Source organism: Coptis chinensis, chromosome 4 (assembly GCF_015680905.1).
Source record: "Coptis chinensis isolate HL-2020 chromosome 4, ASM1568090v1, whole genome shotgun sequence".
Lineage (NCBI taxonomy): Eukaryota > Viridiplantae > Streptophyta > Magnoliopsida > Ranunculales > Ranunculaceae > Coptis > Coptis chinensis.
In genome coordinates this window covers 108,238,399-108,262,930 of record NC_141459.1, presented here as the reverse complement: position 1 = coordinate 108,262,930, position 24,532 = coordinate 108,238,399, and the positions used below count along the sequence as shown (strand labels likewise).

The 24,532-nt window shown below is 37.1% G+C and overlaps 5 protein-coding genes across 8 annotated transcripts; 2 read left to right on the top strand and 3 right to left on the bottom strand.

The window, feature by feature from the left end:
- Positions 1–209: 209 nt before the first annotated feature.
- On the bottom strand, positions 210–3,172 carry LOC147506919 (thioredoxin O1, mitochondrial-like; the record flags this gene model as incomplete). Its single annotated transcript, XM_086558978.1, has 7 exons — positions 210–503; positions 1,232–1,276; positions 1,731–1,810; positions 1,910–1,960; positions 2,036–2,137; positions 2,849–2,920; positions 2,989–3,172. Coding segments are annotated over 7 exons (648 nt in total), but the record flags the coding sequence as incomplete, so codon positions are not given.
- SKIP16 (SKP1/ASK-interacting protein 16) lies at positions 3,171–8,427 on the top strand. 2 transcript variants are annotated; one of them, XM_086558971.1, is made up of 5 exons: positions 3,171–3,495; positions 3,591–4,265; positions 4,559–4,774; positions 5,520–5,626; positions 8,107–8,427. In XM_086558971.1, exons 1-5 carry the CDS (start codon positions 3,259–3,261, stop codon positions 8,183–8,185), a joined length of 1,314 nt encoding a protein of 437 aa, XP_086415097.1. In that variant the 5' UTR covers positions 3,171–3,258; the 3' UTR covers positions 8,186–8,427. The 2 variants fall into 2 exon arrangements, with proteins under 2 accessions (XP_086415097.1, XP_086415099.1); XM_086558973.1 differs by lacking the exon at positions 5,520–5,626.
- A 2,416-nt stretch (positions 8,428–10,843) lies between these two features.
- LOC147506917 (putative transcription factor PosF21) lies at positions 10,844–14,387 on the top strand. The gene is made up of 4 exons (XM_086558977.1): positions 10,844–10,978; positions 12,859–12,991; positions 13,223–13,307; positions 13,898–14,387. Exons 1-4 carry the CDS (start codon positions 10,923–10,925, stop codon positions 14,194–14,196), a joined length of 573 nt encoding a protein of 190 aa, XP_086415103.1. The 5' UTR covers positions 10,844–10,922; the 3' UTR covers positions 14,197–14,387.
- Positions 14,388–15,190: 803 nt separating this feature from the next.
- On the bottom strand, positions 15,191–18,028 carry LOC147506916 (uncharacterized). 2 transcript variants are annotated; one of them, XM_086558975.1, is made up of 7 exons: positions 17,646–18,028; positions 17,512–17,579; positions 17,346–17,440; positions 17,111–17,219; positions 16,445–16,458; positions 15,719–15,820; positions 15,191–15,592 (listed from the first exon to the last, which is right to left on the bottom strand). In XM_086558975.1, exons 1-7 carry the CDS (start codon positions 17,756–17,758, stop codon positions 15,434–15,436), a joined length of 660 nt encoding a protein of 219 aa, XP_086415101.1. In that variant the 5' UTR covers positions 17,759–18,028; the 3' UTR covers positions 15,191–15,433. The 2 variants fall into 2 exon arrangements, with proteins under 2 accessions (XP_086415101.1, XP_086415102.1); XM_086558976.1 differs by having other exon boundaries at positions 15,191–15,589.
- On the bottom strand, positions 18,004–22,783 carry LOC147506915 (GPI-anchored protein). 2 transcript variants are annotated; one of them, XM_086558969.1, is made up of 8 exons: positions 22,530–22,783; positions 22,153–22,226; positions 21,146–22,000; positions 20,302–20,547; positions 20,153–20,218; positions 19,553–19,693; positions 19,328–19,375; positions 18,004–18,595 (listed from the first exon to the last, which is right to left on the bottom strand). In XM_086558969.1, exons 2-8 carry the CDS (start codon positions 22,166–22,168, stop codon positions 18,528–18,530), a joined length of 1,440 nt encoding a protein of 479 aa, XP_086415095.1. In that variant the 5' UTR covers positions 22,169–22,226; positions 22,530–22,783; the 3' UTR covers positions 18,004–18,527. The 2 variants fall into 2 exon arrangements, with proteins under 2 accessions (XP_086415095.1, XP_086415096.1); XM_086558970.1 differs by having other exon boundaries at positions 20,153–20,167.
- Positions 22,784–24,532: the final 1,749 nt, after the last annotated feature.

Below are 24,532 nucleotides of genomic sequence, written 5' to 3'. Positions count from 1 at the left end.
GTTTTGTGTTTCTCAAGCAAGTTAAACTGGGAAACACAAACTCCACTAGCAGAGCATGACCACAACCCATACAACAAAACCCAATACTAATACCATGTGTTTCTCTCCTCTTGTTGAGAGCTCAGTTCAGATCCCAAATTGACTTCAAGAGCCCGACCTCACACTTCTGAGAGCCAAAAAGACCCCATCTATTACCCTTGAGCAACTAATTTTCCAAGACTTGCTGTCAATTAAGTTATTTGGGATTCAAATATTGTTATTTAATACAATCAATCACGCAGCTGAAATGATGTAAAAATTTTATTACAACCATTATACTGTATAAAACAAAAACATCCCGTAGGTACCACAGCATGTCAAAACTGTTCTCCCTGCCTTTGTCAAAACAACTAACTGCTATCCGAATTCTTGTAAAGGTCCTCCATTGTCTGCGCCAGAAGCGGGACATCAGCACCAGTCATTTCACGCAACTTTTTCCCCTCCCGGAAGAAGCGGAATGTTGGCTGCAGCAAAAGGTCAATGTCTATAAGGATTAGTTAATATCAATATTACTAGCACAAAATCAATCAAATGCATCCAATTAATGGAGTTTGATTCAGTCTAACAGTAAAAGTTCTGTTACTTAGATTTCTCGCTAGACATCCAAGTCGAAAGTACAGTGTTGCCTATATGGCTATATAAGCTCACTGGACCAAGAATCTGTAGTTAGAACACAGACGAATATAACAGAAGTATCTAAATAAACGTGTAGAACTTTCTACAAAGAGTGCAAGAATCGGACCTTTAACTACCCTAGTATGCTAATGGTCTTTCTTGTTTCTTTCTGCTGACAACCTACTAAATGTTGTTCATGTCTTTTGCAGTTTCAGGAATTGTTGATTGGGAATTCAAAAGGACGAAAAGAATTCACTTATAGGGAAGACCGCACAGAACAATATCACTAATGAGCACTGACACAAGTTGGAAAAATTTTAAATTAACATGAGAATGCAGGTGAGCTTTGCAACAGATATGAATAATCAAAATTTGGAAGTAAAGAAAGAAAATTGATGTCTGCGTGTGTGTGGGGGGGAGTTTTACATATCTATGCAAGACCAAGCAACACCATTTCACAGATGAGGAATAACACTAGAAAAACATTAAAAGAACAAGAATTAACATGAAATTCAGCCGTGTTGCTAAATATCTGTGGGAAATTTTTTAAAAATAAGTTTAGGTCAAGCTTTTTTACCACAGTACCAATCCCCCAATCGGTCAATGTCCTCATGAGCTCCATCTACAGACAATTTTTTCTAATTAGTTACACATGAATTACCATAAACACAGAGTTTAAAGTAAACAATATAGAAAGAACATTTTGTTTCCTACCAATGATCTTCCACCTATTTAGAACTAGAATGCAACAATTGGCAGATGTCTCAACTTAAGTAAAAAAGCTTATGCATAGAATGGCAAATATTACTGTCCAGGTGAGGTGTGGCACAAGGCCAGAGTTTGTATACAGTTCAATTTGATGATAGAGCATACTGCAAGTATAGACATATACTAGTGTGTGCATATAGATATTATATATACTAAATAGGTTTGAAGATGTCTAATGCTGTTCACAATCAATCAAAGGTGAGAAAGGACGCACAATTTGACAATCTCGTTGATACCAACTTGCATATAAAATGAGGAAAAGACAAAAGCAGGTAAATTGTATGAAGCAAGTAAAGTCCTTGTCTTACTTGATCAACATCAATTTTATATATTTTCACATGAGGATATTTCTTGCTCAACGCTTCGACAATGGGGCCCACTAGTTTGCCTAAAAAATATCAAAACTTACATTAAGTATAAACAGCATTATCAAACTTCAGTACTGTTTGGAAGCTAATGAAAAGTTTAGTGGGTTGAACAGTCTTACATGGCCCACACCAGACTGCAGTAAAGTAGAAGACACAAGGTACAGGATGGTCTATCACGCAAAAGAAAAATATGAATTAATAAAGATACAAAAGAAAAGCAATAGCCACAAATCTATAATGCTTACTAATGCGGCTGATGCGACTTCTCCGTTTCAGCCGGTGAATGCTCGTGTCTGCTCTCCCATATTTTGCCGTTTGTTTAGTTTCACTTTCACCTATTTTAAAGCCTACAAAATAGCAACTAAAGTAATTCAACTGATTTCACTAAGAGGTGGCCACACATTTCCAATTATTGAATTACTATTTGATACACAAGTGAAAGCACATCAAAACGGTTACCCATTTTAAGAAGAAAAATAATAAGTTGCGTTAGTTGGAAAAAGAATTAACCAAGATAAATTCTTAATAATTGATAATTGTATAACATATTTAAAAAGGGAATGGTTATATGAACTCCACGTTATAGTGACTCCAAAGTTACTCCACTCCTACAAGTGGAGTTACAAAATGAATTGAGGGCTAATTTTTTGTGGAGATATACATCACATCATAATGGAGAACACTCCAACAAAAAATCAATTCAATTGAAAATGTTTAACCTTATCAAAAGTTGTTATGATATGAAATTATTTTTGAGCCGTTGGATAATTTCATAACATTCCAAACGATTTTTGACAAGGTTGTACATCTTCAAATGAATTGATTTTTTGTAAGGATGATCTCTATTGCGTGTAGAACATCTCCACCAAAAATCACCTTCTAATTCAATGTATTTAGTAGTGGAGTCACTTTAAGTGGAGTTCATATAACCATCCCCAACCCCATTCAAAAATTGTCAACTTTATCTCCTACATTCAACTCCAACGCACCAATTACATTATCAATTTTGTTTTTTTAATAATTTTGTTAATAACAAATATTAAGAAATAAATAAATACCTTGAGCCTGGGATAATGCGTTGGTCAATTCATCCTGGGACTTAATGATTGAGATGCCAGAATAGCCTGAAACTGAGAAATATAATTTACACTGTGAGAAAACATGAAAAATCATAATGTAAAATATCATTAGTACTTACTATAAGATGAAGAGAAGTGAGTTCCAAGATTTGAAGGTGGTCGTTGTTGCTGGGTAAAATGAGGAGTTGTTGTTGTCAGGGCTTTAAAAAATGTGTGTTGTGGATTTAAGGAACGGAGAAAAGAGACCCCAAACTCTTTCTTGCTGCTGCTACGGCCATCTCTCTCTCTCTCTCTCTCTGAAATATGGATGGCATAATAATGTGCCGATACATATCATTATAAGGACACGTTGGTAAAAAAGAATGCTTTTTTAATCTTCCAAATATCATATGAATAGAGAGAGAATGGATGAAGAAATGAGGATGACTCTGGAGGGATTGGGAAATTTGAGTCTTCACCTGATAGAAACCAAGCTGGGTGCCAAAGAGTGCGCTTCCCTCTGCTGCGTCAACAAGAGGCTCAGAGATTCTGCTACCGATGACTCACTGTGGCGCACCTTCTGTATCCAGGATCTCCAACTCCAAGAACCTCTTGACCCTTCCGCCAATCCCACCTCTTCCTTCAAGGTTACTAATTTATCTATCTACTACTCATGTATTTGTTTTTGTTTTTTATTTCCTTTACAATCTATAATAATTATTAAACTGTAAATTAAAAATAGGTAGCATATCAAACTTGGAGACAGACATTTTCATCCTATCCATGGCCACTCGTCAAGCGAGTTAAAAACTGTTGGGATACTCTTAAGAATTGGACGGCCATTCAATTTCCTGAGGCCACTCATACCTTGCAGAAGGGAGCATCTGAAGCTGACCTTAAAGACGTCGAGGACAAACTCGGAGTCAACTTACCTCTCTCTACAAAGCTCTTGTATCGCTTTTGCAATGGTCAGGAATTACCTGTACAAGATCCCCAATTTGGCAGTCCCTTGGGTATCATTGGAGGCTACCTCTTTTATGACCACCTAGTCAATGTCTACTTACTACCCCTCACTCAAGTTATCACACAGACCAAACAGTTTGGTTTTTCAAACACCTCTAAATACATCGTTGTCGCTTCATCTTCTACTTATGTTCAGAAGTTGTTTTTCCTTAATTGTGTCACTGGTCAACTCTGTGTCGGTACCAGCAAGCTCTCCACTGACGGAGAAATGATGCCGTGCGTATTAGTTCCTGCTATTAGTCAGTGTCACACCATGTTGTTGTGGTTAGAAGAACATGGCCGCCGCTTAGAGAGTGGCATCATCCGTCTCAGAGAGGAAGGCAAACTTCGAAGCATCAATCTATTCCCAGAAGCAGCTCCATCATGCTCTACTGCTGTCACCAGTGGGGTTCAGGTGATCAATTGCTTATACTCTACTCTTGCCATATGTTACTGACAAAGACATTGCTGTCTAATGTTCCCCAGATTCAAAATCATATGTTTATAAATAGATTCATGCCTACTGATGTTTTCGGTTCTGGCAGAGATAATAGAATCTTAAGACAAAAACCCTAGAAAACCGATTACCTTGGGGAACCAGTGGGTATTTGATTACCTTGGTTGATGGTGATATTTGTGTAGCTACTGTTGCAGTGATTGTTTTGCTGTAAGTTGGGCAGGTAACTGACGGTGGTAATCATTTTTCAGATCCGCGCTTCTGCTGTGTTTGTTCCAGAACTTAGTTACCTTGAAAAGGGGCCTGAGTATTGGTTTTCTTATTCAATCCGCATGAGTCTTTTGTCTGAGGGGTGCATTGCAAATGGAACAACGTTCCCTTCTTGTCAACTTTATTGGCGCCATTGGATCATTCGAGGCAAGGATGGTGTCGTTTCCGAGGTCGATGGAGAAGCTGTAATTGGACAGGTAGGTTCACACTGATCTTTTGTTTTTTGTTGATATTTCCCTTGGCCAAAGCTTTGACTAGGTTTCTTCTTTGCTTAAGCACTGGTGTCATTTCTTTTTAGTTGTAATCAAGGACTAGAGAAGTGTAGAAGCTACCTTCTTGTATACTGGTGCAAATGCTGATTAGGTGGAGCCATTATCTGATTAGTCCACCAAAGATCAGGATACTGATTCGATCTATCTCTATGTCATTGCATCAATAGCTGTATTTATTAGAGTAGCCAATATAAAGCAAGAGTTAAATGTGTCTTGCTTAGTTGCTTGCTTGGTCAAAGAGTCAAACTCTAGGTAAGAGACATCACAATGAAAATGAATGGTTTGTAAGTTGTAACTAATTAATCTGTAAACCATTTATTAGAATTAAAAAATATAGGCACAGTTTGATCCTTGCTCTATACCTAAGTAAAGTTCCATTTCTCCAAGAAAATCATGCTGCTGTCAAAGCATGTAAGGTAGGAAAAGTTGGATACTGCAGAGGAAGATAATTATCAAAGGAAATAGCTCAGATCAACTAGTTGGCATCTGAAGAGGATGATACATTAGGCTCAACTCTCAACTATAATAATACTATTCACGCCAAAATGTAAACTATCTTCTTAAATTACAAGTTGTAAGTCTTTTGAATGGTAGTAAGTTAGTAACTCCTTGAATCAAAACCATGCAATTTGTTATTATTGTTATTATTATTTATTTTATGTGAGTGCAGTATCCGCTATTGTACCCAAACAGAAAGGAATTTGTTTATGAAAGTTGCACGCCATTGCCATCATGTCCTGGATCTGTTGAGGGGGATTTCACATTTGTTCCTGGAAGGTACTTTTCATATACTTCCAATTTAGCACCCGCACCCCCTACATACACAATAATTTGTTTCACAACACGTTATAAGGATTAAGTACATACCTGACAGCTGGCTTCAGTTTTATCCAAATTTGTATTGCATGTGAAGACCCCCCCCAAACTATCATCATATCCGGAGGCTTATTGCGAGATACCAAGTTTTGGTTTGGGGACATTGTTTCAGTGAGGAACTCGAACGTTACTGTTTTCACAAAAATGTGACAAATTGGAGGGGGAAAAAACGGTCAAGGAGTGCCAATGCCTAAACTCCTTTAATGCAATTAAAGAAACTTATGCACACTTTAATAACAGATTTGTATCATTATGTAACATTCTAATCACACTCTAAGAATGTGTATATGAAATGTGAAACATACAAACTAAGGATAGTGTGGTAATTTTAAGCCCATGTCAAATGCGTACTTTGGTAAAGGTGTTTTAAGAGAAAGAAGGTAGAGACAAGATAATAGTTACCTTCAATCGTGTTTTCTGGAGTGTTTTAGGAAGTAATTTGAGAAGGACTATAACCGATTGGGAAATTTCTGTTTTCACCAATTTGAAAGCCACTACTATCTATCAAGAAAGGGAAAGTTTGGAGTGGAAGATGTGCAGATATGGATGTGGGATAAAAGCAGGGAGTTCAGCGTAAAATCAATATATGGGGTATTAAGCAAGGTTCAAGCGAATAAAGAACTGAAGCCACATGAGATAATTGTCAATTTTCCGCACAAAAGGATATAGATGCCTTCTATTCCAGTATTCCTTTTAAGGTGGTGTTCTTTACTAGGATGGCTTTTCTAAGGCTTTTAGAAACCGTAGGTAAGATATGCAAAACATACGGACTTCGACAACCAATGAGTGGTCACTTTGTAGGATTTTTGAGGAGGATGTGAACCATGTTCTTATTCGATGCCCATTTTCTATATATGCGGGTGTGGGGACTATTGTTTGCATCTTTCAACAAACCTTGGTTACCGCCGAACAGAGTTGAGAAGGCACTAGGTGGAGACATCATTACACATATCCTAACTCCAAATCCAAGATGGGTGGCGGAACATCTTCCTAGAGCTAAGTTACATTGACACATATACGTGTGTCCGTATCCGACACGGCGTAATACCAAAAGTGGAGATATATCACATACAATATGTGTTGTGTGTTTCGTGGTGTCCGACACGGATACGTGGACACAATAATTTTTTTGAAACATGGTGTGTCTGTGTAACATAGTCCTAGAGTTATTACTTGGGTTCTTTGGTATGAAAGGAATCTGAGAATATTCGAGAACAAGACAAAGGAGATGCATAAAATCCAAATGGAATCAAGGGGACACTCTTTATTGGTCTTAGGGGCGACGAAATTTATAGATTTGAAGTTTCAAGACTTCAAATGTAATTGAGATTCCATTTGTTGTAGTATAAAGTGGTTATGTCTTTGCATATGGGAGGTGTAATCTCATAACTTGTTGCCTTACTAAGTGGAGGTTGCATTGTAATATATTTAATTAACGAATGGAATATATCTTTTATCGCTAAATCCAGAGATGAGGATATCAAATTGTATACTCTCTTATTACTCAGCTTATAAAGTTGAAAATGGAAAAAACAAATGAAATTTCAGTGCACACATCATTTTTTTTGTTAAAGATGATATCATCTTAGATAAACTTACAAGAAAAGTGTATGCTAGCATAACTTCTGGTATCCATTCGTGAAATTAATTCATGATTGTTCTAGTGAGATAAACCTCAGCATTCTGTTAGATAACTCTAACTGACCAAGATTCCACACTATTTTCCTTATAGGGTGCCAGATTTCTGGAGGAACATATTAGTAGCTACCCCCTACTAAAAAGTAAAAACCGATTGGCTACGAGTGGATAGGCCTCAGGAAGAAATATGTTAATCAGCTATGATTTAAACTCCTGAATTCCTGATGTAAGAGTGTAGGACTAATACTCCCAATACGCCTCCTCATGTGTGGTGTGACTTTAGCCTAACACGTGGATTTTTAATTTGGAGGGTGGAGCAGAGCACAATGGGCCCTTTGGGCCAAATTTGGAAATAGCTTGCTCCTGATACCATCTTAAATTTGGGAGCATCCAACACAAAACCAATTGACTACGACTGAAGTGGCCCCGACAACTTATATATTAATCCGGTAGTCTTTGAACTCCCAAAGTGGGACTAATAATCTCAAGAAAATTAGAACATGTAAATTGGAGATGATCACAAATTTTCGGCTTGTTGATGTAAATTTGGATGTGATACGAACTAATTTTGAGCATGTATTTACTGTAACAACTTGGCTATGCCGCGTCTAGTTTGTCCTTGTTGAAGGAAGGGATGAAGGGTTCTGGAAGCATCTGTTATCGTTAAGCTTTTTTCTTTTAACTATTTTGATAACCACATCTTTATAGATCTAATATGATGTTATTGCCTTTTGGCAATTTAGGTTGACAAATCCAAAAGGTGGGCCATTTATGGTAGAGGTTGCACAGTTCCCGCTTCAGCTGCCAGACTATGTTTACTGATTGCACCATCACCACTCCAATCATAAGAGGGTCTATACCAAGTTACCAACCATCTAAATCCTTGGAATTTGTTTTCCACGGACACCTTATGGGAGGCTAAATTTGCTATGCATCCTGACACCAAATTTGGTAATCTGCTTTTTTACGTACTTTGTAATTGTATTTCCTAATAAGGATAAGAGTAAATGTTGTGTTGGTAATCTTTTTAACTCTTTATAATGTGGCCAAACATTTCTTCGGCTTGTTGCTACTTCTACAATTTAGGTTCTAAGAGTGAATGCTTTAGTTTGTATCATCAAAAGTTGGTCTTTCACCTTGGGTTGATGCAAGTATTTCGAAAGATTGATTGAAATGCCGCCTACACAAATCCTAGCTTTCGGTTTACGGAGTTACTTTTCACCAAATCTTGTGAAAGAGGTTGTCTGGTCATTGATCGGACGGCTCAGTTGGAAAGTAGTTCAAGTTTATTTCCATGAAATACTGAATTTGATGTTCATCTCCATGCTACTAGAGCAAGTGAGACTGAGAGCAGATCTCCTTTTTCTTTTGGACAACCGGTACCAGCCAATTGAAGTTTACTTGCAGAGTTGCTGTTGTTGCCTTCCACATCTCCTAGTTTCCTTTAATTTTGGACATGTTTCTGAAATTGAGTTGTTGATATAGTGACGACCGAAACTGGAGTTGCTATATTTTTTATGCTTTTAGAGACTCACAGTCGTAACGTAACTACCAACTACGCAAGGCAGATGATGATTGTGAATTATGAATACTAGTAGAGGTTAATTCTAGGATGGTGATCCATGTGAAAAATGAACACATGTATGAGAGTAGTTACCTTTGGACAGCACACCTCCACACATGATTCCTTCTAGAAGAATACATATATCTTTTTTCTTTTTCTTTTTTCACTTTCTCTTTGTCGATTAGTCCTAATTCGTCCTGTTATTTAAGGAAAAGAAAAAAAAGGAAACAGAAACCCTGATTAGTCAAGTATTCAAGTTGTTATCCTATTTATTATTTGGTTTATGATAGGTTTAAAGTGTTGGAATGGATTTAGTTATAATATGAATGTTGTCAGAGATTAAAACAAGATCATCTCTTTTTGTCATTTCCTTTTTTGTTATTAAGTAGGTAAGATTTACATAAACGTATTGTCTAGGATTCCATAAAGTACCTCTTTTAATTATTTATTTTTGTCAATGTTGCCTTTCGTTTTAAATCATATCCCATAAATTACTCGCGTAGGGTAAAATAGTGCATACCCTTTAAAGTTGTGGTGTGCTCATGAGGGTAAGCTCAAAATTTGTCTTTTAAAGAGTTCTGTCTTAACCCTTTATGCCGATGCCCCTTTAAAGAGGCTAAGTTCTTTTGAATTATTTTTGAATTTTTGAGATGAGAAACCTGTTTTTAGGAGAGTTGCAATACAACTCATGTAAGGCCAAATTGTGTGGGTCCTCTGGTAACATGTTATAGGTGGCAACTTTTAAGAAGGGTATGGTAGCATCCAAAGGTATAGCTGGTCGTTGGTAAAGAAGCTGACACAGTTACTCGCGAAAAAAGCGTCAATTTTTTGGCTGATGTGGTACGTGTTTAGAGTAAGGCAGGTTTTGAAATTTAAAGGCTCGTAGCAATATATAAGGAAATCTATCTGTTAGAATCTTAGCAAATGACTAATGGCATTTGTGCTACAATCCTCCAACTTATACAAAATCTTGTGGTAGAAGATGCAATGGTCCGGGCTCACGGATAAGTCCATTTGTGTCTCACTAACTCTCGCTCTCGGAAGATGCACGTAGCAAAATCAGGTTTCCTTTGGTAAATCTGATTTTATGGAGGGTCCAGTTCTGAGCTTACCTACCAAACTTGGAGAAAAAGTGGGGCATGGGAAAAGAACCCCTGGAATCTCCATTTATTTGGTAAAGTTGGACACATTATTTGTAGAACACCATTTATTTGGTAAAGTTGGACACATTATTTGTAGAACACTATTTTGCCACAATACTCTTGTATATATATATACTGCATTCAGCTAGCTGCTTCTCTCCACTTGAGTTGCGTTGAGAAAGCAGGGAAGGACATTGGTGTGAGTTTCTATGGAGCACGAAGTTTCCAAATCTTCTGCAACTTGTCATGGTGGAAGTGGTGGTAATGCTAGTGGTTTACCTCCTCTTCCTCCTACTACATCAGTAGAAGGGTTGTCTTCTTCGCGTCGTCACTCCCTGTGCTCCTTCGGTACTGAAGCATATGAGATTCTGAGCAGAATATCTGAATTCCCAGACAGGAAAAATATAAGGCACCGGAGAGTTCATTCTGAGATTGTCAGCCTCCCTGATCCTGAGGTGATTCTCAATGGCGACTTTAGTACTGACTTTAGTATTGATGTTGGATATGATGGTGCTGGGGGTAATGCTCATTCTCTATCAGACATTTCTGATGAAGAGGATACAGAGGATCTCGTCTCCATGTACATCAACTTTGATAAGTTCAGCAGCAGCACGGCCTATTCTTCTTTATCTGCTACTGGTTCTGCTGCATCTTCTATATCCATGTCATCACTGTCTTCAGCATCCGCTGAACAAAACCACAGCCTCTGAATAGTTCTTTACCAACCAGTCGCCCTAGTACAAGAATAATTCGGCACCATCGCAGTAAGTCCCTGGACGGGACTGTTTTTATCAAACCTGATGATGATTTCCTGTTTTCGGATGCTGTTCCCTCCCCACAGCTTAGAAGAGCCATGTCACCAGCTGAGATTGCGGAGCTTGCCCTCACCGATCCAAAGCGTGCCAAGAGGTATTTTTTATTTTAATTTTTTTTAACGTAAGAAGGCTATATAGTATTGTTGGTCAAACATATAAAGTACAAAACTCAAATGGATCCAGTTGAACTTGGATATGATTTTGAGATTAGATTGAAGTAAGTTTGTTTCAGCGGGTTGTTAATTATTTCTATCATGTATCTGTTTACTCGTGCTTGTGTGGATACTTTTCAAGCTAAACATGCTTTTGAAGCTGCTAGTTCCCCAAATTCGAATCCCTATTGGGACCGGTCTGATTATTCAGTATCTCCCTTAAAGCCATTTAGGATCCGGCCAAAACATTTCGGTCTTGTTTCTTAATGGTTCACTTGTTCGATATCATGGTCTGATCTGATGATTGCAAACAACAAGGGTAGGTGACTAGGCGTTTTTGATGATCAGTGCCTTAGGCAGGCTGTACTCCTATGCTCAGTATAGGCAGTGCGTCCTGACACTCCGACATGCCCATTTCTTTGGGACTGAACATATTTCCTTTTATTTCTAGAATTTGATATCATATATGAAATCATTTTTCCTTTTTTTCTAGAATTTGATATAATATGAAAGATCTTGAAATACCATTTCCAACTACAGTCTTTATTGCAATCTGAGTGAAGGTTAAAACTCTAATCTTTCAGAGTTCTAAAAATTAACTGAAACATCTTTTTACATGTTAAATCTGTAATCTTGAATTGGATTCTCTTGATATGTTTTAGAGCTAAATTAAGTAAGTGATTTTGAATGAGATTCTCTTTTGAAACATTTAATTCTCCCTCGGCCAGAAATTAAGATTTTATGTTTTCTAAATGTTGGTAAAATCCTAAAATTTTATTTGTTTTCCTAAAAAAGTTGCGTAATCTTGTTTGGTTTTATTCTTATTAAGAAAAATTGAAACCCTTCTGGTTTACTGAATTTATGATTTTGATTATTGCCTTGATTAGCAAATATTTCTTGCTACCTAACAAATGGTCAAAGAGCAAGAAATCCTTTTTTAAGTCTAAGCTGTTAATCTGTTATTCGAACTGTCAGCTTGAAATCCCAGTGGTTTTCTGCTACTCAGGTTTTAAAATTCCTTTGAGATCTTTAGTATCACGTTTGCTAGGAGCATAACCTTTTTTTAGCTACATTGCCATGATGCGCCATAAGCTCTACTATTCTGCCATGCTAAGGAGTTCTATAATGTATTATACTAGAAACACCTGGTGTTACAGCCTCTTCAAATCTCATTTATAAGAAATGATGCTAGTTCAGACATAAATTTCTATTGTATATTCAAACAATTTATTTAATCTCGTTTATTTAATAAGCTGGTATGGATTTCCCGAACCCTCGCCCTTGGCCTTGGGTGTTTGCTTAAAATTTAAAAAAATAATAATAATAAGACATTTTATGCAAAAAAAAAAAAAAAGATTAAATGTGTATGCCATATATCATTATATCCAGACTGCAGTGCCACTATTTGTTTTATCAAAAAAAAGAAGGGCAAACTAACCTTGGTGCAGCAACTGTTTACATATGGCAAAGCATCCTTTGCGGGAATTGTCCTTTAACCTTCTTTTGTGGTTCAGTTTTGAAGCAATGAACATGTATGATTTCTGTCAAAATTTGAATGTGTTCATAGGGAACACTGTTTTTGGCCAAAGTATACTTCCAGACTCTACTGTTTCCTCCTCCTTTTCCCACTTTTTTAATGTTAAGGGAATTTGGAGAAACTAAGGTTTGACATAGCTTAACACTTAACAAGATATCAAAATGTTGACATCCTGAAATCATGATTTCCTGTCTTGATTTATTAGAGGTAAGACGGGATTTGTGACTTTTGCTTGGATTTATTATGTGAGAAAATTTTCACATGTGTTCTTCCCTCATTTAACAGGGTCCTAGCAAATAGGCAATCAGCTGCAAGGTCAAAGCAAAGAAAGTTGTATTACATAGCTGCACTTGAACATGAAGCAGGGACCCTGGAAAGAAAGAAAATTACATTGGCTACAAAGGTGGTCATGTTGAAGGTATTTTGCTCCCTAGCTACACTACATGTTTATAGTTTTACGAATTAAAGAATCAAATGGAGATTGTACCCATCAAACAATCAAGTAATCATTGTACGCTGAGTCAGTGTCTAGTGTACGTTGTGTCGGTGTCTAGTTATTCTATATTTATTTTCCTTAATATGCACAAATAATTTATCTTAGTTAACTAATAGATCATGGCTGCGATCTTTGTTGGCTTTTTATGAGCAGAAAGGAAACAGCGACGTGGCAACTGAAAATCATGAACTGGAGATGCAACTGCTCAACTTGGAGCAAAGGAAGTACGTGCAAGATGGTAAGGTTCCTCCGACTCTATTTGCTTCTTACTGCTGCTTTTGAGGTCCCGCGTAACATTTTAGCTTTCTAACATCTTTTACTAATTTAAAAATCCTGACCCTGACCTACAATCCCGTGACAGTATTTTATAATATTTTATGTGTAACTCTTCGTCCATTTTTTTGGACGGTTTTATCCCTATTTAAATTATTAAATTTCAGTAGTTATTTTGTCACAATATGGTAATAAGTGTTGTATTGTAAGGGTATAAAGGGAAATAAAAAAAAGGACAGTTGGTTGCTACATGCTTCCTGCAAAAAGATTGTGGGCTCCATATCAAAAGATTTTGGCACCACTGCGTGCTACTCTCACACGTGCATAATGCTAATCAAGATAAAACATGTATACTTTTAGCTGTTCTTATATCATCTGTTTACTTTTCCTTTTCCGTTACATGGTTTTCCTCGTTCTCTTTGTCCTCTGTTTTTCGTAGGCCTGTCCTGCATAATTATTTTCATTTTCATTGATCCAACAATAGTCATTTCGCAGGCTCTTCATCTTGTTTTCCTTTTATTTAACCAGTACAACTCATTCTTATTTTCCTCATAGCTCTGACCAGTGAACTGAATGAGGAGCTTTGGCGGCTGAAATGGCTAGCTGGGGAAATCATTCCGAAGGGCGCATCTGTGATGCAATTCAGCCCATCCTATGTACCCAACCAGCAATCATGTCCCAGTGAAAATGCTGTGCGCACCTTTTTAGCTGAGCACCAGTTGCAACAGCTTCAGATTCATTCTCAGCAGCAGCAACAACAAACAGGTGATAAGAAAATTGATGGATCTAAGTCGTCACCAACAGAGACTGATCATTCGACGGATGTGCAATCTTCATGTGGAGAAGAAGAGTGAGGAGGAGATACCCTACACCATTAAGCTCAAGTGAAAATTGGTTTCTATATGAGCAAACTCTAGTTTTGCATAGACATCATTATTTTTTACTGTTTGAACATGATTGTGTGCTTTATTAGAACAGAAGTATTATTAGATTGATATGACTATAAATTAATACTGGAGAGAATAAGTATTGGAGCTTTTAATGCTGCTTTTGTGTTTAACTCAATGGTGATCCACCATATAGTTTACATAGTCTGATATCCCAAAGCCTATATTGACTTTGTAAAATGGTGATGGAGAAGATAGACCATACAGGTCATTCCGTAAGTCAACTTCTACGAAGGTAAGGCAACTTACAGCATAACGTTGTGCAATATTGCCTCTCAAAATGAGATTTGAGATTGAGAATATCCGCCGAAAGCAGGAATTAGCAGGATTATTATAGCAGCCTGTGGCGTAAGATGATTAGCGTCTCAACATCCAACTTAAGTCTCTATGGAACATCATAAGGAAAGACTAGCAACAAAGAAAGACCAACCAAGATTGAAGATAACTTCGTAGCTATTACATGTGTGTATACAACTCCAAGTCCCTTAAACTTAACAGACCTAACAATAACAATCTTGTTCTTGACGCTCCCCTTCAAACTCTCAATGTGTAGCACCGTGAATTCACGAGGAATCTAGCCGAATACAATAGACACTATTGCTTTGCGAATTGCAATGCCATGCCCTCGTTGCAGTACTATTTATGAACCCAATTCATTGCATTATGTCATTCAGTTGTCACAATACTGCAACGTATGGACAAAGTGCAAACAAAATCAAGACAAAGTGCAAACAAATCAATCCCAAATATCTGCCTTGGTGTGTGATACCCAACTCTCAAGTGTTGGAAGCAAACCTTGATTAATTGACAGCTGCCCACCAAACCAAAGAGAAAGTGAGGAACCATCAGTGAGACTAGTGCATGTGGTACAATGGCAGTATCAAAATATGGCCACCAGCACTGACAAAAAAAGTTTCACATAAAACCTACATGATCACCTACAGAACTAATACCATATTTTGAGGCCAAAACATGGCTTGCAACCTAAAAACCACCACCAATGTGCACGTTTCCAGGCCAAAAAAGAATTTCCAACTCAAGTTTACAGTATATATGCAGTAATACCAAGTTCAAAAACATAAATCTTCAAAACCATACTGCAAAAAGGGGTGGGGGATTTTTCATTTTGATAATCTCGTCCCTTTTACACACTAGAAGAGCTTGAAGTGGTTGCTTCGGTCTCTACTTTTTCAATTGTCAGTGTAGCATTGAACCCAAATGCATTTCCTGGTTCAAAAAGTTGTTCGAGTTCCTCTGGTGTCTGGATTGTTTTGAACTCCTTACTCACGTTCAGCTTCTCCTGCTTTTGGAGAGAACAAGAAGACCCTGTTATTGTCAATGAGAGGACCTTAAGATGGATTAACTTTTTTTTTATCGTTTTTTTTTAAACTCGCCGTTAAGATGGATTAACTGAGTAATGATCACTTGCCTCCTCTACATATTCTGTCATGGTCATGCTAACAATTTCTTGTATAACAAACTTGATAACGCGGGCTTCTCCAATTGCCTTGACAAGGAAGTCCTTTGGGACCTGCAACATTATCTAGTTATCCAATTGAACAGACAGCAGTATACAAAGCAGTTGATAAAGAAATTTAGGATGGTGTTTGGATCCTTTGCAGCTCATTGATCCCATCAGGTCTTGTGTTTCTCTTTCAATCTTCTTTGCAAGCTTCTCACATGTTCTAGACAATCTCATTTATCTGTGAGGTGGATTGCATCATACGGACATCACATTGTTCTTAAACATTGTCTCTTGTGTTTACATAAATAGGTGCCCTTTTCCAACTCCTATGTGTTTTTGTGTGTGTGCAGAAGAGGGAGGGGGAGGAGGAGGGTGTATGATACACATTCCCGTGCCAATGTGACTTGGGTTTTGTTTTGACATACATGAAGTCAAACCTCATTGAAAACATTCACTCCAAATGCATGTCTCTTTTCTTACAGATACTGCACAACGGCTAAAGAATCATGTACAAGTTTCTTGGAGCAATCCAACATTTAATTACTTTATATCTTAACGTGTTATCTAAAAAATTCTAAGTCCGCAGTGGAACATGGACTCACGGTGCAGTTGTTAGCTTTTTTCACTAAAAATAAGGAGTGTTAATTGAAGAAAGAACATCTAAAAGAAATAATCATTAAAGCCACTTACGTTGGACGTTTTTCCTGGATGAGCCCCAAGTCCCCAGCATGATGCAAAACAAGATGTCAGATTTCTTTCTTTCCACAAAAGCATGGTCATTTTTATGCCAGAAATAAGCTTCATAATAAGAAAATGGGAAAAGAAAAGATGCATATGCTAGGGAAATTATGGGATGTTGCAAAAGTTTTTACTCTTATGACCAAACATAGCAAGCCTACTAGAAATAAAACAGCTTTCAGAACAGCTCAGTTGGTAAGAAATTATGCATAGAAGCTGTATCGTGTTTGCAAGAAGCAGCGAAAACATTTCCTGCAAAAATGTTTTCTTCTGTGTGTCAGGTAAAACTGGAATGAAATGGCAGAATAATGTCTCTCTTTCCTTGCCACTTCTTGCAACCCAAACGTATTTATAAAATATTATAATCTGGGATTCTGGGGTGCCACTTTTAATACTGTATTTTGTTAGTATCACTGCTACTCAACAGACTAAGATCATGTGGTCATGCAATTTGTTTGGGTTGAGAGATCTACTTGGGTAGTTCAGTTCATGTATATACAAAAGCGAAATATCAAACACAATTGAATTGTAGAAACCATAACATATCAAGACATCCGAATAGATGATTATAAAAGACTAAAGTGTTCATAAACACCAGCAGAGTGCTATAGAATCTACCTCCTTTCTGTCGGCGAAAACCTGGAACAGCCGGGGCAGTACGAGCCAAATTTGTCAACACGTCATTAAATACTTTTTGAGTGTCCTTTCCAGTCAGGTCCACCCTAACCTGACAATTATAGTGAGCACAGTCCCTTGAAGCATATAAATAGAAAAAATGAGACATTTCCACAACTTCATTTGGTGAATTTATTAACTGAAAACGTTAAAAATAATGAATTCCTCAATGGGCCACCTGAATCGTATCATCATTACATGACTCAACAACAACCTTAGCCTTCCTCAAAGTGACGCCAATGTCCTTCATATTTGTTACAGATGTGTCTAGGTCTACAGCAAGTTGATTTGACATCAGTGCAAGAAATGAGTAATCATGCTTATACTGGATAGAGAATGGTTACCTGGATTATTAACTGCATATATGGGCTGGGATAAGCCAGTGAGTCCCCTCCCATGGGTAAATGATAACCTAAAGACACAAATATAAAGTTGATGCAATCAATCAATGATCAAACAAGAGACGATAAAATCTTACCCCTTGAATGGACGTTGGTTGGCACTGATGCTGCTTCTTGAACTGATAACGAACACACTTACAGTGTGATTTGGAAGGAGAAGCAACTTGGTTGTAGTTAATATAGCCGCCATAACCTTTGCTTTGAATTCAGAATTCAGATTTCAGGAGTGGGCTGAGCCACTGAATATGAATAATAATGAAGAAGATTTTGTTTTAACAACCGACTTTCTTTCTAGTTTATTCCTTTCCTAATTTCACTACTCTTTCCAGTCAATTTTTTTTACATCTTGGCTGCAAAAACATTAAAAGTTATGATTTTTAAGATATCTTTTCTTTTCTTGCGTAGGGAAGATATTGCTCAAGGACTCTCTGTAAGTGATGGCAATCCCATTTTAATAACAGCAGCTCAAAATCAACATACTGAGATCAATCAAGTTACAATTTACTTCCAAGTATCTCTTCTCTACCAGTTTTGACTTCAGTAGTTCGACATCCACCCAGCAACTAAATTTTAGCGGTTAGTTGAGTGCTATTTGAAACATCCTTTCATAGTAGTCCAGGCAAAAGGAGGTAACAAAATGGACTTAATGAAACACAAGGTCCATGCATACAGCAGGTACTGCACTCCAGTCTCCAGCACTTCAGCTATCCCTGATTCTTCTTTGAAACTGAGGCATCCCAGAGAAATTACTAACATAATATACAGGCAAAAGTCGAAGGTAATTCTCATTAACCTCTACATCATTCTATCATTTCAAGAAAACCAGATGACCATGAATAGAAACCAAAAAACTGTTGCTATACATGAGACGTGTTACTCAAATATACATGTAAATGTCCCACAAGTAGTCTCCTGCACCTCAATAATTTCCTCCAGGTTGAGTATGGCTCACTTCCCTCCTACAGCATACTGAATACAAAAATTGAAATAAAGGGTACAAGAAATGTGAATCCATTGAAATGATAACCTGCAAGTTGTGACATCATGAAAACATTAGCCAGTCTTGAAAACATAATAAAAAAAATCCTAAAAAAAAGGATACAATTCTCAAAATGTGATAGGTAAGTGATTGCAATGGAACAAAGACAAGTTTGTAGTAGGTGTACTGTCTGACAATTTGGTCCAAAAGACTGCTTTCAAAATGTTTGGGAACTGGCTTCCCCTGCAGGATTCAGGTTAATTCATAATTTTCTCCTATATCGTTGAAAAGATTTTAGTTCAGGATTAATCTTTAGTTAACTCCAAATTAGACATGAAAACACGTCTTCCTCCCCAAGATACATGAGCAATGGTTGAACATGCAACAGCACTAACATTTCTTGAATCAATCTATATCTTCTGTGCAGCTAATATTTTGCCAACCACAGCGATTTTGGTAGCTTATAACAATGCATCGGTTAATGTCTGGGAAAATTCCTCTAGAATCTAGCCCACATCCATTGATCTTTGATTGAGCCTTGCATTTAACCATTTATATATCATGATTGAGGCGGCTACAAAATATTGTTATTTTCTTTCAAGCAAAACAAATGAACATCTTTTTAGGTGTAAATGAACATCTTTTCTTTCCTTTTTTTATTGGTAAAATGAATATCTTTTCTAACTAAACCAAATCCTTTCACATAAACAGTGAATTTCATAAAGAACAGGGGCAAAGTAAATTATAAAAGGGACTGAGGCTAAAGCCAACGATACACACCAGGGTTCATTGAGGTCTTCAACGTCGGTAGCGCAGGTAATGACATCTCTGTAAATTTGAACAACAGTGATTACTCTGTAGGTTTGGCATAAAACTAGAAAAGTATTACCAGGCCTTTATTTGGTTGCCTACATGGTAGAGCTAGTTTACTACTAGAATCGTTAATCAACATATGTATGTTAATATAGACTTGCAAAAACTTTCTTGTTATGTAACATAACTTACCAGGGGCACAAAGGGACATTGATGAAACTGAGGAGGATGAAGGCCATGGTGCAGCAACATTGTCACTCAAATCACATGTAAAGCTAAAGCCAGTAGTATTATCAATAATCACGTCTGAAGGCAAGCTTCGAAGAAGACATCCTACATTCACAACAAACTTAAGACCTTTTGAAGAAATGATAAACATAATATATTGTTTGGCTTTCACAGGGTAACCCTCGAGTATGAGCTTCAATGACAATGATTAGGTAAGAAATTTCTTATTCATCTAGATAATAAATATAATTGTGATGACCTAATGCTCAGTTGAAAATATTTCGCCAAAGTTTCCATATTAAAATTCACTTAGCAGACACGTACTAATAAGATCAGACTCATATGCTATTTGAGCAGATTTCAAGTCCTGAAAAGTGAATGTTGGGCCCAAGTTCTTTAAGTTTGCAACAAATGTCACGATACTCTAAATTGCAAAGAAAAGTACTTTGTGTCGCCATAATGACCAGTGAAATACAACACAGAAGGATTTAAGGCAAAAGATAAAAGCAAGAAAGACTTAGAACAGAAAGAATAAATAAAAATAAAAATAAAATATGAGCGAACCTTCTTGTCCATAAGCTGCTCCAGTTGAGAGGTAGCAAGTAACATGACAGGAAAATGAAAAAGATGCTGAATCAGATAATGGTTGTGAAATAGTTAAAAAACAGAATGACCCAAACCTTAACAAAGAAAAAACTGAAATAAAACAGTACCTTGAAGACTGAAGTCCTTCAAGTCCACATCACAAAGCTCATAGATATTCGTCATGACACCACCTCTCTTTAACATGGACCCAAACAATGTAGCACAATTTATGGCTTGCCTATTTGTAATTAGCATCTGCTTCTGTATCCCCACAATGTAAGTGTTTAACGAACTGCAGCAGGATGGATTAGGAGCGGCTAAATCTCGACATGCTTTGATTACTTCTGAAGGTTGCTTGAACTCCAAAGGACAAACTGCACGTCCGATGACTAGTTTAGTTAAATTAAGATTAGACAATGATTCTTTTACGTAATGTCCATCTAGAATCACAGATTACACACAAACCATTGTAATGTTCAACCCGAAGAATATAAATTATAGTTTCAAGTAAAGTTCATACATGCAATCAAAGCATTGATTAATAAAATATATGATCAAACGATTTCAGAAAGAACCTATTCATAATCACAGAAAGGGAAAAATAATGGATTGCTGCTCTTGAAATAGTCATAAGACAAAATGTTTGCAACTGTTTGTCAGTTATTCGATCTAGTCAGCTTGGGTAGCACTCTCATCCTTCCTCTTTATCTTTCACTTTGCTTTCTCTGCAGTTTTTTTTCTTCTACCGTTTCAAGGTCAAAACAAGAAGGGACATACGACCCAACTTGGAGATGGCCAAACTAAACATAATCGCAATATGTGCACCCATTAGGTAAAAGCAATAAGCATGACAACACAGATTACTAACTATCAATTAAATAAGGCTTAGTTAGCAAATCCACAATAGAGGGCAAAGTACAATGGCCAACAAGAAATTATGAAAGGATTAAATGTGAGTATCAAACACTACACCTTTGTTAACTTTGCAAGCGGATAATATTCGAAATGCATTGCTGGCAGCATCTAATGAGAGCTTCCTGGAAAGCCATGAGTACACCACGCTTTTGCAGTCGCTGAGGACATCTAACGTCCCAGGCTCCCCAACTCTATTTGATTCTAGAAGAGTTGATTCTCTTAGTGAGATGCGGAGAGCAGCATCAGATATTGCGTGCTGGCAGACTGGTCTGCAGCACTCTTTGAGAGGGTCAACATAGTTACAAGCATCTAATAATTTGCTCGTATTTACCATTTTCTCAAAGATCGGTGCATCCTTCACAGGACAAGTACCTCCAGTAAGATTTGAAGATTTTACAGAGCAAAGCTCGGGTATAGTGATGTTTGCGCCTCTGCTAGCCAGCATACTAATAATATCTGAGAAACAATAATTGGCAGTTACGTTCTGCATAACTAACTGAGAGGAATTGCTGCTGTAGTGACCTAGGAAGATGTGGAGTAAACTATTAACCTGGGGACAACAAATGACATTCCCCACGTATGCCGCTAAAGGTGCAGAGCAATCAGATGAAGTTTTGTCAACGACAGTGGAAATAACAGAAAAATCTACAGGACATTTCCCAGTCAAGACTGGTTCATGTGTGGTTGGAAAAGAAGGGTACATAGGTGAAATTGGTTCCTCAGGATTTGGATATAGTGGAACTACAGCGGGTGATATTTCTATGGGATCAAAGATTCCAGTAGTAGGCGGGACAGCGAGATCGGCAAAGATAGAACTGTTTGAGCTGGCTTCAGGAGGTCTCTGCAGTGCCCTTACATCTTGGTGGGTAGGCAACCAAATTATGAATAACAATAACCAATTGCAAAAATAAGCTGCAATAAGATAATAGCTAGTCAGAAATTCAGTATCTTTACTGGCACAATGAATATAGACAAACTTGTTTCCCAAAAGTGGAAATATATTTCCCAATTAAAGCATAAATATTTAATTAGACAATGTTGTGAGAGATTGGTGGAGGACTCACCCTTGAAAAAATCCATAGCTAGACTAGCCCTTTGGCGACATTTGAAAGAGAGATTATTCACCGAAACCAGATTGCTGTACAGAAATAGAAATGAAATTAGTTGAGCTAAGAGAGATTATTCACCGAAACCAGATTGCTGCACAGAAATAGAAATGAAATTAGTTGAGCTAAGGAGGAGCAGACAGAAAGAAAGAAGATTCAACTGAATTTGGCCTTTTTGAATCAAAATATTTTCTTCGGTGGTGGTAGTAGTAGTAGGTTACAGCTGGAAACGAAAATGTGTTATTTTGTTATTATTATTATTATTATTATTATTATTATTATTATTATATGAGATTCGGAATCACAGAGTTGGGAGTTAAGGGGAGAGTAAGTACCTGGTTTTTATTCGGAATCAGAATGAATCAAACCTTGTTTTATAAAAACTTTGCTTTTTATTAGTGACACTAGTACTAGCAGAGGAGTTCCGCTGTTATTATTAGGCTTTTTATTTTGTTTTTATATACCAACGGATTCCAAACCAAACTTCATTACGGTTTTGGGAATGATTGTCTCTCAGATTTCCATTTTCCCTCTATTGCCCATCTATCGCCGCGCTTTTTTCTCTCTCCTGCTCCTGTCAACCCGATAAGGCGATAACCAATCAAATTCGGTAATGGGTTCAATCCAACTAGATACCCATTTTTATACTAACCCAAAGTCCCAAACGGATAGAAACCAAAATACTAAAGCCCTAATATATAAACAATTATCTAAAACACGGGTCATAAGTATAACTACGTTTACACAATAAGAGACAATTGTAATAACTAATATAAGTATTAGATTATGAGGGCGTGCACACCCCATAACTACATATGTAAAGTCTTAGTATAAATATGTAACTCTGGTCTCTGGGTCACTCTACTCAATCTCTATCAATTAATCAATCTTTGTTATTCTTATTGGTATCTCTCCATCTCTCAATGTCATAACTCTCATAACAACACCATTTAACATATTGTTTGGTTGAGAAAGTATGACTCCTAAAAGTCTGGCTATTTTATAGTGTAGAGATATTTGTAATTAATTTTAACTAGTAAACGGGCACGTGCGTTGCACGTGCTAGCAATGAAAAATGGGGCGGAAAAAATGAAAGGAAAGAATTATGTATAATGTAAAATATTACATATTAAATTTGTCTGAATGAAACTTTAATTAAGGGGAAAAAAAACATTTGAATACGTTAGTTTTATTTTTTGTTTGATACGATTTTTGCTGCTCTGCCATGCTGCGAATAAATATATTTGAAGATGTATTTAACTGTCTGTAATTTAGTTAGTATGTAATTAGTATTGTATATGCCACAAACTTATTTACCTAAAAATATAGTTATTAGGGTAGCCAGAACAGGGTTCCGATCTCTAAATAGATCTGCTATAGCTTCTCGATCTCGATCAAATGGCTTAGAATCTGTCTCTACATCTGGATCTGTAATAGGATATGGAACTAAATATCGACCTGAAACTGGAAGGGGTGCAACTGATACTGCTTGTAGCCTACATCGGCAGTGGATCACGCCCATGATCATAAGGGCTTTTCCGTATGGGGTTGGATCATTGGCCCTGGTGATAGGTCCCGTTTGGCTAGGAGTTATCACTTCAAGCGGATATTCGAGACAAACAGCTGGCCAATGAAGTTCGTTCTAGGTTTATACATGTTCAGGCAATAGCATGGCCGAGTATAGAGAAAGTCAACCCAGGGCAATTGAAGAGGAAGTCAAGAAGAGCTCAGACTCCCATTTTCATCCACTTTAATGGTTTGATAAAGCTTATATCGATTCTCTTCGTGAATGTAGTGGAAATAAAACTAAAACTACTAATGAAGTTAATGTTCTAAAGACTTACGCAGAAGATGAACCAGTAGTAGATAAGTTAGAATTATCAAGAACAACATCTTAATCAAAGGGGACTGCTGGGAGGACGCGGAGCTCGTCAAGCAACTGACAGCTAGAACCAACAGGCTCAAGCCCTTTGTCTTCCAGTAAAAAATTGCATGCTGCACAAAATCAGGTAATATTCAAGAAAGGATCAAATGTGATTTACAGTTTTGTTGTCCAACAGAGAACAAAAAAATTATATTGACATGACACTGCCATTGAACAATCAGACGGTGAAACAGATTGTTTTCTCACAAAAATTGCTTGACATTCGCAGAGGCTTAGCTAGTAACAGGAGAGGATATGAAGCGAGAGGATATGAAGCGAGTATTAGTTGTTTGAAGAGACAAATCAAAGGACTGCCCTTCAATACCATCTGCCAAACTCCTATCGTTCAGGAGCTCAAGAGATTCCACAATCTCGGACATTGTTGGCCCGTGTAATGCAACTGTATGCATATCT